Source organism: Eumetopias jubatus, unplaced genomic scaffold (genome assembly GCF_037043125.1).
Source record: "Eumetopias jubatus isolate StellerSeaLion01/CBP00866 unplaced genomic scaffold, mEumJub1_p1.0 scaffold_1, whole genome shotgun sequence".
Classification (NCBI taxonomy): domain Eukaryota; kingdom Metazoa; phylum Chordata; class Mammalia; order Carnivora; family Otariidae; genus Eumetopias; species Eumetopias jubatus.
Genome location: NW_028274807.1, coordinates 187,002,579 through 187,016,682, shown reverse-complemented (window position 1 = coordinate 187,016,682; position 14,104 = coordinate 187,002,579). Strand labels below are relative to the sequence as shown.

Here is a 14,104-nt window from a genome sequence, read left to right as displayed (position 1 = left end):
CCAGACCACTGGGGCCATGCATTGGGTTGCTATTATCAACCCACATACAAGGTCCTACAGGCCAGGAGGGACATGAGAGGCATGCTGGCCTTGTAAAAGCTAAGCTGACAGATGGCAACTAGGGTCATCTCAGACTCAAGTACCAAGAGAAAATGTGACATCAGTGACCCAAAATAGGAGAAGGAGCATCACTCTCACTGTGGATGGAAATGTACTTCCATTTGTTAACTATGGTTTACAGCTGTGCAGTCTAATACAGCAGTATTAGCAACGTGGCTACTGGACAGTTGAAATGTGGGTGATATAAATTAGGATGGGCTATAGATATAAAATTCGCACCTGATTCCAAAGACTTCGTACAAAAAAAGTAAAATGTCTTATTAATAATCTTATATATTTGGTTTTATTTTATAAACACATATACTGTCTTCATATAACTAATTGCACCAGTTTCTTTTTGCTTTTTTTTTTAATGGGACTACTAAGAAACTTAAAATCACATATATGAATCACATTTCTGGCTCACCTTCTATTGGACAGCACTGTCTCAGGATTCCCTCCCCACTGGGGCCTTATAGGCCTTTCCCAACTTCAGCCATCCTCTGCTCTGCTTCTGTCACCTGAGCCATAAATTTAAACTTAAATACAATGTAATTTTGAAGAAAACCCTGTACCACTACTGGATACAGAAATCCAGCGTTATTTGTCATAATTAGGAGATAAACATAGAAACGAATCAATGGAGAGTGAGGAGTACTGTATTGCAGCCAGATACCATTGCTTGTGTAAAGCCTCTGAGCCTGGGGCCAATTTCCTTTGATAAATAGGTGTTAAATATTTTTAAATAGATGTTAGCGACAGATTAGCACCCAGCTGAGACTTTCTTCTTTACTTCTCAGACTGAAAGACAATTGTGAAGAAAAATGCCTTTCTCAGCGTTAGGAAGCCCAATGTTATTTATTTCTATGTCTGTGTTCCCACAATAATGTGTAACTCAAACTTCAGAAAGTGTGGGCATAATGGAAAAGTCATTCACTAAACATGGAGCCCTTTGCCCTGCATTCAAATCTCAATACTTGCGACGACGGGGACACATCACTTAACTTCCCTGAATCTGTAAAATGAGTATAATTATCTTCACCCTCTTGCAGTTATTGTGAACATCAGGTGATCTTCTGTGACATCATGTTAACAACTGAAGACATTCTCCAGAAGTCAGAGGTCACTAGTATTCATCCTTCAAATGAAATAATGAAATAGATCTGTGAGCGGACAAGAAGTTATTCCATCCAGACACTGCTGAGGAGCTCTCCTCTCTTCCAACACAGGTCCCAAGCTCCGTCCCGAGCTGAGCTTCTGTCTCGCTGTTTGATGCTGTGTTTCCTGATTCCCAGCTTCATTCCGGGATTCCTGAAAGCTGACTTAGCAAAGCAAATCCAGTTACACTGAGGGTGAGGGTAACTCATTGGGCTGCCCTGTTTCTGGTATAGGCTGTCGGCATAGGTGTCAGCCACAGAATAAATAGCAAAGCCATCGAGGAGGCAAAACAGATAATAATGTCATAGGAGTTGAAATACTGAGAATATTTGCTAATAGAAATAAGAGAATTGACTATTTTACCAATATCCAGGGTGCCACTATCGGGGGAGATAGGTTTACCTGCTTCTAAAAGATTAAGTTTTCCATCACCAAAGATGATTCCCTCTCATAACCCAGAGTGATCCAGGACAGGCATCTTTAATATATTAAATTACATTCTAATGTGAAAATGAGCTTGCTAACGGCAAATTAGGAGAAGTGGGGGCAACAAAACACATCCAGCAAAGAAACTGGAAACAAAGCACCCAGCCAGCCTTAAGCTCCGCTGCTCCCTCGGCCGAGGAGGCTGTACTTTTGGATCACTGAGCGCATACTTGGAACATACTGCAGACGCAGGGCCAGGCAGCGCGACAGTGTCCTCTCTATACAGGGTGTCAGTGTTCTTTAGGTACAGAGTGAGACCACTAGCCCAGAGCATACTTTATGAGCCACTTAATGAACCATAAGCAAATCCACTTATCCTCGGCTACAGTTTGTTTTTTTTTTAATCTGTAATATGGAGCTAATAACCTCCTCTGACTACTTTTTGGGGTTTTACGGGGACCACAGAGATCCCACGTGTGAGCGTTTTTTGGAAGCATGAAGGCACTCTAATGGCAGCCTGCGCACTCTATGAGAATAAAGAACACAAGCAAAGCCAGCAGAAGATACCTTCAAAGGGTTAATTATGGACATGATAACCTAGCTGTAAATGTTACAGATTCACCTCTTGAGTTTGTTCCCTGCCCACTATTTCTTTTAGATAAACATGGGGAAGCAGCATTTGTAAACACCAGGTCCTTGTCTGCACCATCAGAAGAAAATCCCCTCTCAAGTGGGAGGAGTTTACCCCTCCTGACACAGCAGATGGTATAGCTGGGCCCTTAACATAGCATTAAGTAACATGACTGAGGAACTTATTCCACATTCTAGTTAACTTCAGGTCTTCTGGTTAGGTCATGCTAGTATTTCTTTAATATCCCTCTAACACTTGCTAATCTCCCTTTTAACAAAGATCCTAGATTCTAAAGCCTTGTGCAAACATCCCCAGCTAGAATTTAAGGTATTCTCTTTTTCACTGTGGAGCACTTATATTTGCAATTCCCACCTATCCATGGCAAGTTGTGTTGGTTTGATATTAGAGTACACATATAATTTCCTTCTGAGATGACCTCACTTATGTAAAAAGGGCAATTTGCTTTAAATGAAAGATGAAACAACATGAGAGGATGTGGATAAAATCCAAATTCTTTGGTGATACCAAAATGACTAAAATTTAGAGAACACCAGCTAAGGTAATTATCTACATAAACACACCAAAGAGCATCTTTTCCCCCAGCTTTTCAGAAAGCGCATGATACATAATCAAGCCAGGTATTAATTATAAGGAAAGTATTCGCCCTGTCTCTGCTTCAGTTTTCTCGTAAGAAAAGCAGGGGTCAAGTACCTATGTCGTAAGGTTAATGATGTCTGTAAGTGCTGAGCAGAGTGCCTGGTGAACACAGGTCACGGCAGCTGTGGTTGAGGCTCCGGAGAAAACTTCTAGTTCGGGATAGCTTCTGATGGACGCCCTGCCCTTCCCCATCTTGCTCTGTGCCAGCACCTGACTGCATGGATCACGGCAGTGGGCAGCCTGCCTGCTCGGTTCCAGCTGGGTTTGGCTAATGGGAGCCTCAACAGGAGATTGGAAGGGAGGAATGTAGGGTCAAGGATTTGCTCCCACACCGCACTCCCTGCAAGTGGCCTCTAACTCAGGCTAAGTGCCGAAGCCAAAAATTAAAAAAGTTCAGGCTAATATATTCTTTATCTAGAACTTTTTACATAATCTCCTCATCTTCACACTTTGCTTAGTTGTGGAAGCATGGCACTTGAGACTACTTTCTGAAACCCTGTGCTGCAAAACTCAATTCTAATGACATTTATTATTTGGTTTAATTATAAATCCTGGTGCTATTTTAAGGACAAACAGAGCCATCTGAAGTTCTGTCAGTCAATATCTTGATTACATTGTCACATTATTTTTATTTGGTCTAATTTAAAATAAGGTATGTTTAAAAATACATAAGCTTAGGGGCCCTTGGATGGCGCAGTCAGTTAAGCATCCAACTCCTGGTTTTGGTTGGGGTCCTGATCTCAGGGTCATGAGATGGAGCCCCGCATCGGGCTCAGGGTGGGGGGGAGGGGTCTGCTTGGAATACTCTCTCCCTCTCCCTCTGTCCCTCCTGCTCATGCTCTCTCTCTCTAAAATAAATAAATCTTTTTTAAAAAATACATAAGCTTAAATAAAACAAAATAAAAGTCATCTTTAATCCTACGACCACCACTTGGTAAACTCTTACACATGTTATATATATAAATGTAAATATCTTATCAAAATTGGGACCATTTTGTGTATTTCTCCCTTCCTTCATTCTTTGACTAACTGTTGATGGCAACTCTTGTGCCAAGACTCAGCAATGAGCAAAGTGGACAGTTCCTGCCCTCATGGAGCTGACATCTTACTGGGAGAAACAGGCAAACAAACAAAAAAATGTATTTTCACTTCTCACAACCATCTTATGAGACAGATACTGTTACTGTTTCATTTTACAGTGAACTAAACTGGAACATCAAGTTGTCTAGCAAATTGCCCAAGAACACAGTTAGTGAATTGCAGGGTCAGGATTCAGCCTCAGGTCTATCTGACGACAGACTCTGAGCTGTTAACTAGTACAGAAGATACTTTAATATGATATATTGCTGTCTCTTTGCAAAATGGTACTGGGGTAAATGTTTAGATGTTCTCCCAAATATGATGCGTTTACTTACCCTCAAGGACACAGATCCTTGACTTCAATCATGAAGTTTGTTTATGGAAAATGACTCGTTACTATTTGTCATATCTAAATTAAGCAGGACTTCAAGTCCAACTTTGGAGCTTTTTAGTGTCCTTGTTTTATTTTTTTATTTGTTTTAAATAAGAAGATCAATATTCCTTTAAGTGGACATGAGGGAAAGTATAGACTAGTCAAGCTCAAAGGTACTGGAAGCAGCTGACCAGGCTGACGTTCCTGACTCCACCACTGGCTAACTCCTTACTCTGAGCAGTTTTACTGAACCCCTTTAGTACCTCAGTTTCCCCAACTGTTAAATGGGGACTGGATTAGCATCTGTTTCACAGTGCTGTTGTCAGGATTAAATGAGTTAATTCATGTAAACTTGGGAAAATACTTCACATATAAAAAGTGCTCCATAGGTGGTGCCTGGGTGGCTCAGTTGTTAAGCGTCTGCCTTCAGCTCAGGTTGTGATCCCAGGGTCCTGGGATCGAGCCCCACATCAGGCTCCCTGCTCAGCGGGAAGCCTGCTTCTTCCTCTCCCACTCCCCCTGCTTGTGTTTCCTCTCTCGCTGTGTCCCTCTCTGTCAAATAAATAAACAGAATCTTAAAAAAAAAAAAGTGTTCCATAAATGTTAGGCATTCTTTTTTTTTTAATTTTATTATGTTATGTTAATCACCATACATTACATCATTAGTTTTTGATGTAGTGTTCCATGATTCATTGTTTGTGTGTAATACCCAGTGCCCCACTCAATAGGTTTAATACTATTTAATACTCACCAGGCTAACCCATCCTCCCACCCCCCTCCCCTCTAGAACCCTCAGTTTCTTTCTCAGAGTCCATAGTCTCTCATGGTTCGTCTCCCCCTCCGATTTCCCCCCTTCATTTTTCCCTTCCTATTATCTTCTTTTTTTTAACATGTAATGCATTATTTGTTTCAGAGGTACAAGTCTGTGATTCAACAGTCTTACACAATTCACAGCACTCACCATAGCACATACCCTCCCCAATGTCTATCACCCAGCCACCCCATCCCTCCCACCCCCCACCACTCCAGCAACCCTCAGTTTGTTTCCTGAGATTAAGAATTCCTCATATCAGTGAGATCATATAGGCATTCTTACTATTATTAAAAGTCTAAAAGTTTTGATAGTATTTTCTCCAATTTCCAATGCAGAGGTCTTCACATGACTCTGTTCTTGTTTCCCCACCCTAACACCATTTTCTCAAGTCTACTTTTAATTATGATGAGCATAAATAATGACAGCTACTGTCTCATAATTGGAACGATAGGGTGTCTATAGCCCCTAACAAATATGCAACAGCAAGAAAGCAGAGTCCATATTTTGCATTTTCTTAGTTCCCTCATAGGACTGTGCTCAGTACCTGGCACATTACTCAAAAATGACTGTTTGAATGAAAGCATGCATGAATGAGCAAGGTACCAGATTGAACATGAACCTAAATTTGTATTTGACAGAGTCAACCTTATTTATTTGTAAATAAATAAGTCTTATTTATTTGTAACCATTCCTCCAGTTTGTAATTCAGACTCAAAACACTTGACTCTCGATTCCAAATGTTCTTATTTGATTGCTGTAGATATTGTATTTGTTTATCTGTTTATACCACCATTCATTCCAGAAACAACTTAAGATAGCTTACAAGGATATATGAAACACAAGTCACACCTAACAAATACTATCCACAACAGCATCCTTACAGTGTAAGAGTTCCCTCAGTGTCGATCCTGGGATTTGATGAAAAATAATTCAGTCATGTCATGAGGGAAGGCTCACCAGAACAAGTCACATGTGCCATGCCTTTGGGTGGGAAAGAGACACCAGGCAAGTTTTCTACATGACAGGCTTATCATTTAGAATAAAAAAAAGAAATCTTTCTGTTGGTTATAGCAAATGTACTCTTTTCCTTTCCAGGTCAGTGTTTTTTGTATACTAGATAAGCAGGATGCAACATTTTTTTGTAGTCAGGCATAAATAAGTAAATCTGAAAAACTGTCCTATGTTGGAACATGGTCTGCTTCCAACCTGGACAGTGACTCCCAACCCCCACCCCCTCTGAGTCATGAGGGAGGATATGAGAAGTAGCCCAGATGCTCAGAATGTCTCTTTAAAATATTCACCCTCTCACATTCTAGAGATGTTGTTTCATGTGAAAAAAGAACCTTCTTTCCCCTGTAATCTTAGCAGATCCTTTTCTAAGTCAGACAGATCTGGATTTGAATTCTGGCTCTGCCCCTTTCTATATGTTACCTTATATCTCTGGGCCTTGATTTCCTCATCTTTAAAATGGGTATTAAAAATATTGTCTAACATGATATTTGTAAGGGTAATATTATATAAAATCTCTTGCCCATAAAAAAGCACTCAAAACATTATGGCTGTTAGTACCTCCCACTTAACACCGTCCCAAGCATACACTAGATGACACCTAAGAATAATGTGTCGAATGAATGAATGAATGAATATTGCTATCTAGGAGTCTTTAGCACTCACAAATCTCTCTGTTTGCAGTCATCAGCACAGGGTGGCTAAGACCGTGGGCTTAGGGGTTGGCGTGTCAGGTTTGAGTGCTGACGCCATCACTGATGATCTGTGGGCATCTAGACAAGTCGCTCGATCATCCCCTGTCCCAGTTTTGTCAACTGGGACTGGGACAATAATAGGAACTTCCTCACAGGGGTGTTGTAGGAACAATTAGAGGAGGGTTATAAGTAGTTAGTATCACTCCCGGAACACAGCAAGCATTCAGTAAGTAGTACCATTGTATATTTCATACGAATATAAACATAATGTCGCAGAACTTTCTTTTATTTATCTTTCAACTTCTCCCTGGTTCCAGGGCTCTGGGATCTAGGAATTTTCCAAAAGGCAAGCTGCATAGTTGCATAAAGTAACCAATTCATCTCTAGACTTCACACTTCTTTTACTGTTTTATCTTTCTGCTTCTGTAGGACTTCGTCGTCACCGTAGTCTTTTCGTTCTTGTGGTTGGTGGGTTCATCAGCCTGGGCGAAAGGACTGTCTGATGTCAAGGTCGCGACGGATCCCAAGGAAGTCTTGTTACTGATGTCAGCTTGCAAACAGCCGTCCAACAAATGCATGGCGGTCCACAGCCCTGTAATGTCCAGCTTAAACACTTCCGTGGTATGTTTTCATCTATGCTTTACCTCCCAAATCTTTGTTTGCCACTCAAGTGAATAGGAAAAGCATCTCAGAAGTCATCTTGGAGATTTCTGCCTCCGAAACTAGGTCAATGTAAGAGGTGATATTTCACTCCCTGTGCAAGATGATCCTCTGGTCTTCAGGTTTTCTATTGTCAGAACCCATGGGCTTTAATGCCGCCAATTAAGGAGTCTTAGTAAGAACCCAGCAGGTATTGGCAACCGCTGCTTGGATGACAGTCAAGTCAAAATTCTAAGCCAGAAGCAGATATAAAATCTGAACTTTAAGGCTGAAGCCTGCCAGAAGTTAAAAGGAATATTTGATGGCAGAGAGGTTTCCTGGGAAGAAAACATTGTTCAAGCCACACATAGCTAGAATACATCCAGTTGATTGTCTGGAGAAAGAACACACAGACCTGGTAGGACGTGGGAAGAATAGCACAGTATAAAAAATACTTATAATAGTTACAGTGATTTTTTTTTTTTATCTCCTCCATGTTCCCGGTTTAATTGCCTGGTAACTTTGGAAAAGCTGAACTATATTAGTTGAACAAAGTCAAATATTATCAAATGTATATCTCTCACAGGAAGACAGAAAATCTGACAGATAGCAGGGCAGCTAAATTGGATGCTTGTGTTATTTTAAAGAAACTGCATCTAAGAAAGACAGAAGCTATAATGGCAGCAAAAAGCAGTCGTTACGGAAGAAGACCTGACAGTGTTTGCAGAAGGAAAAACATTCTTTAGCAATCCCTAAAAATAATTATCTTGGCTTCAAGGTTAGCTTATGTTTTACAGCTTTCTGAAATTTAATCTGAGAAGGCATTTAAGATGGGGGAAAGGGTTGCTAATCATTTCCTGTTGATTTGATGGTGGATCCTGCCTTGGTGAGAGAGGAAACATGGAATGAAACTGTGTCCGAGGATCTCACCATCATCTTTGCTCATTGCTGGCCCCACCTACTGCGGAATGCATGGGAATATATTCTCCTGCTTCTGCAGTTTCTTTCTAGGCAGTGCTGAATGAAGGTTATTGTAATCTGGATCTCAAAATCTAAGAGAACAAAGAGAAAAATCACCCAATGTGTTTGTCCAATTACTAATCAATCTTCTAATACATTATGACATCCTGCATGGTCTATTTAATTCTACCTCTGATGTCTCTAACAAGTTTTAGACTAGGCAATGGGAATTTTGAATGAGAAACAATGTGCAGTGTCTCCTAAAATCAAAAAGAGGTATTTGCCTTTCTCTGCCTGACTGATTTCACTTAGCATAATACCCTCTAGGTCCATCCATGTTGTGTGTCAATTATACTCAAATAAAAAAAGAAAAGAAAAAATATCCACTAAATTCTACACATACATACATGTATATTTTTAAATAAAATATGTAATTAAAAAAAATTTTTTTTAAATCAAAAAGAGAGGGGCGCCTTGGTGGCTCAGTTGGTTAGGTGTCTGCCTCTGGCTCAGGTCATGATCCCGGGGTCCTGTGATCGAGTCCTGCATCGGGCTCCCTGCTCAGCAGGGGAGTCTGCTTCTCCCTCTCCCTCCCTTCCCACTCGTTCTCTCTCTCTCTCTCTCACTCTCTCTCTCAAATAAATAAATAAAATCTTAACAAAATAAATTTTTAAAAAATCAAAAAGAGAAATAATGGAAACCAAATAGCATGTTCTGTGAGAGAGGACAGATCTGGATCTACAACAGTTAAGGGTCCTAGTGACAGAAAATTCAATTCAAGCTAGCTAAAGCAAAACAATCCGCCTATCCCTAACGTCTGTTCTCTGCACCTCCTTCTGCACCAATGCCTGTATGTGCTGGAACATTTGGGTTGCAAGTAACAGAAACTGACTCTGACTAACCTCATCAGGAAAAAAATATATCTTTGGAAAGGTAAGAAGTAGCTCAGAAAATTGATGAAATCTGATGAAACAGGCTCTACAAAAAGCAACATCTAGAGCAGGACCAAGGTTCCAGATGTCAGATACCAGGGCATACCTGACCTTGCATACTCCGCTCCTGATTTAAAGTTCCAGCACAGAGCTCATGCCATTTGACTGCAACTGGGCTTTTCGAGGTAAACAAAATTTCTGTTACCAAAAGCAGAGGGAAAGAATATTTATCTGCCAAAATGCAGTGATTTTTTTTCATTACAAACTCATTTGTCTTCAAATCCTATTGAGCTAGCTTTTCACAAAAAGTAAAAGTAATTAGGAAGACACTAGAAATGTGTCTTCTAAGGGCCAGACTTGGGGCCAGAACTGGAAGACTGGCAGGAAACTGGACAGTTCGCATCCTTCATCCTTCATCTCTCTCTTTCTGACTATTATATAATTGTCTCTTTTCAGATGCATTTTTTTCTTTTTCCTGTTTACACAAGGGAAGATAGCCACCCCATGGTTTCTGAGTTTGTATTTCTTTTTTTCTTTTTAAAAAGATTTATTTATTAATCTGAGAGAGAGAGAGAGAGAGCAGGGGAGGGGCAGAGGGAGAGGGAGAGAAAGAATCTCAAGCAGACTCTGGCTGAGCACCTAGCCCTACACGGGACTCAATCTCACAACCTGAGATCATTGACCCAAGCCAAAACCAAGAGTCGGACACTTAACCAACTGAGCCTCCCAGGCGCCCCTGTTTCTTTTTAAAGGAACGTCTTGAATTGAACTAAAAATCACTCAGGTCTAATCCCACATTTCTGGCAGAGAGAATCTCATTAGCTCATCTTGGGCCAGGTGTCCACCTTGGCTGGGGACTGGGGGCTGGGGGAATTGTGCAGAGACAATATGGCTCACAGAACCAAACCAACTTGCCTACTAGGCAAGTGTAGGCTTTGGAGGAGTTGCCGGACACACCACAAGGGGTGACCTCTACAAGTAACTGGTTCAGCAATAGCAATGGTATTTCTACCTGCGTAACAAATTTACTTTCTCCAAAGCATTTTGGCATCTGTGATGTCACACTCACACACATAGGCAGGGAGCTCTCCAGATATTTTAAATGCAGGTAGCTGCGGGGAAGGGATTTGCATAAGACATCCCAAATGGTGACAGCAATGCCAGACTAGAGCCAAAGTGCCCGAATACTGTTGCCACTCGAAACAGTTACGGGCATAGCTTTGGAGTTAGTCTTCCAGGGTTTGAATCCTGGCCCCACTGCTCAATAATTCACTGCCCTTGGACAAATTCATTAAGGTCCCTAATCCTTAGTTTCATTATTTGAAGGGCTATTATCGACCAGACCTCACGAGACTGTTGATTCAATGAGATAATAGATGATAAGTACTTAGCCCAGTGCTCAGCATAGGGCAGATGTTCAGTAAGAGTCAACCAAAAGCTGCCCCTACAATACCTTCATTTTCCTAAATGTCATATCGCGTTAGAGCCCAAAAAACAGGGTAGGGGAAAAGAATGTTGTTGTTGTTGTTTTCCTATCTCAACTTTTCTTGCAAAGGTTCCCTGAGCATAACTGTTCTCTCCATAATTTCTACTTCTGCTTCTCCAGCTTCATCATAGGCAATCTTGACCCATCTTCTCGGCTAATCTAGATCTCATCTCCTCATTCTTTCTCACACTATGCACACTTTCTTTTGGTCTCTCCTTCCGTTGTCCCCACATCTGAGCTTGAATCAAAATCCGTACTCCGACTTCAGATGCAACAAAATGGCAAGAAAAGATGAAAGAGCCCATGAGCCCCTACAATGGGCCAGCCAGGAGTCTGTGTGTGATATCAGTGTGATGACAATGGAATAAGACACCGCTGCTCCTGACGCATGCCCATGGGGACACCTTGTGTATGTTCTCACTTTTAAGTTGCATTTCCCTGATTTCTGTGTTCTTCTTGAGCATACCTTTCCTAGAAACCAAGTAGCAGCAAGCAAAAAGGAGAAATCAAGGAATAAGAAACAAAATGACAGCTCTGGGCAGAGCCCTCTCTTCATGTCTGAAAATATTCCTTGATAATTTTTTTCTACTCATATATTGACATATACTTACAAAGATACAATTTAACCAAGATCTCCTTTTGATGGAAAATATCCTAGTTACTGTACACACAAATGAAAGATCCTGCATGTATATTACAATGTTATCAGTGATTAATTCATTTTGATCACACAACTGTTATCCTGTGAGTATCTTATTTATGCTTTTTATCTCCCTCAGCAAGGAGCCTGGAGCGTGGCATAAAACAATGTTAAACAAACGTCAGTTAACATTAAAGGGAAAAAAGAGGGTAGAATGGGAGAGAAGGAAGAAGGGATAAACCAGTCTTTTAGATCAGGTGAGGGCCTAAATACTGCTTGGGCTGCCGACATCCCCTATCGTCAAAGTCCCACGTCAGCTTATGCTGCAGCCAAAGAGCCAACTGAATACAATTCATGGAAATACTGGGGAAGTATTCAGAGTATAGCCTACCAGTCAGTAAGCATTTTCTAATGTGTCCAACACCGTCTAGCTGCTTTACACATATTCTCTTTAATCCTTACAACTGTCACCCAAGGAAGGAATAATTGTCTTCATTCCATAGAAGGGGGGGCGGGGCAAAAAGAGCTGAGTTCCAGAGGCTAACTGCCTTGTCCAAGGTCATAGAGCAAGAAGGTGCAGAGTTTAGGCCACCCTGATTTCAAAGCCCATGGGATGACTCGCAAGTTGACGTTCAAGTAGTGTGCCCTGATCCACCTGCTGCTAAAATACTCAAATACTTTGGTGAAAAGCCCCTGCTCCAAGGCCCCAAGGCGCCTCATATTGACTACACTAGCCCCCCACTCCCACCCACAGGGCACTCGGGACCACCTTACCATCCAGCAACAAAAGGATAAATTCTGGCCCAGCAGAGGACTTCCAGCACCCAAATTCCAGAGCTATGGTGGTGGCCCAAGTCCATTTTGATTGGTGATTGTCACGCTGGAGTGGCTACTAAATATACTTTAATGTCGTCATGGCTTTATATCATACTGTTGTCTGTCTCCAGTAGGGGGCTGTTAAAATCCACTGCCTGTGGTTAGTTTCCAGGTCAACCAATGCCCCCGGGGAAAGGTGTGGAACAGCCGTTCTGTTTGGGGCCTCTTGCACCAGTAAACAGTTCTGCTTCCAAAAAAACCCTCAGGGCCTGGGGAAGCAATGCCTGATCCTCTGATTCACCAACACCCTTTTGGAGTGTTAAGAGGAATTTCTATAGGAAAGCCTCATATCCAGTTCTTAGGAAAACATCGCCTACTTCTCTGACACCTGCATTTCACTCATCTGGTTTCAACATTCATTTCTGAATGGGATAGGCACAGAAAGTTCAACTATTCAAAGTCACAGCCTCTGTGTGCACTAACATTCGTGTGCTTACCTGCATACCACCTGTACGAATGCTTACTCCATACTTCTATCTTTAAGTTGATTCATTTTTTATAGCGTTACAAGACCTGGAAGAGTAGGATCTCTAGCCATAATGGGAAGGTAACCTTATAAATGAATGCACTATTGTTAAAATGAGAGTTCTCAACTCTGTATCCCCCAGAGACCTCTTACACAATAAGAAATCCCTCACTTGGGGAGACAGTAACACTTCAGTAAGGACTCAGATGATGGAGTCAGACAGAACAGGGCTTGACCCTTATGGACTACTTAGCAAGTCATGTGACCTTGAACAAGATTCTTGTCTCGAACCTCAGTTTTCACATCTTTAACATGGGTATAATAATAGCACCTTCTTCTCAGGCTGAATGAATCCATACACACTAAGCCCTTTATACAGTGCCCAACGTGTAGGAAGCATTCAATAAAAGTCAGATATTCTAAAGGAAATAGCAGATCCAAATGAAAAATTGGAAGAGATCTCAATCTTGAATGGAAAGTAGCCTTACGTTGTATCGTTAAGGATTTTTCTGAAGTTGAGATTTTTCTTGCATTTCTTTCTCTCCACTCACTTGCTCTGATTCTCCTTTAGGTCTTTGGGTTCTTGAACTTTATCCTCTGGGCTGGAAACATCTGGTTTGTTTTCAAGGAGACTGGCTGGCATTCCTCGGGACAGAGGTATCTTTCAGACCCGATGGAGAAGCACTCGAGCAACTATAACCACGGCGGCTACAACCAAGACAGCTATGGGTCAAGCAGTGGGTATGGGCAGCAGGCGAGCTTGGGGCCATCCTCCGATGAGTTTGGCCAACAGTCCAGTGGCCCGGCTTCTTTTACCAATCAAATTTAACACATAGTATTTGCATTCTTCTGGAGAGGGCCTCACCACCTTCCATTCTAGTAGCAGAAGAATTTTATAAGAGTTTCAATCAATTATTAATGCAGAGGGTGTTGAATGTAAATCAGAGATCTGGAGTCCTCATTAAGGCAGAAAAGCCTGGGTCGTGATAAATGGTACTTAGATAGGAGACGACATGAGGAGATACATTATTCATCATAGATGCCTAATTGGAGAGTACCTTGTTATATACACAGATACTTTTATGGTCGTTTTGTAGGTGTGTTGAGATAGTAAAAGCATTTTGTAGCTTAAAGTCTCTAGTATGTATTATGCATAAAGTAAAT

General features: G+C 41.4%; 1 protein-coding gene across 1 annotated transcript in view; it reads left to right on the top strand.

The window, feature by feature from the left end:
* Window positions 1-13,769, top strand: part of SYNPR (synaptoporin) — a 306,624-nt gene extending 292,855 nt beyond the window's left edge. The window contains exons 5-6 of the mRNA XM_028110463.2: window positions 7,371-7,562; window positions 13,512-13,769. Coding sequence (XP_027966264.1) covers window positions 7,371-7,562; window positions 13,512-13,769 — 450 coding nt within the window. The remainder of the gene's footprint in view (window positions 1-7,370; window positions 7,563-13,511) is intronic.
* Window positions 13,770-14,104: the final 335 nt, after the last annotated feature.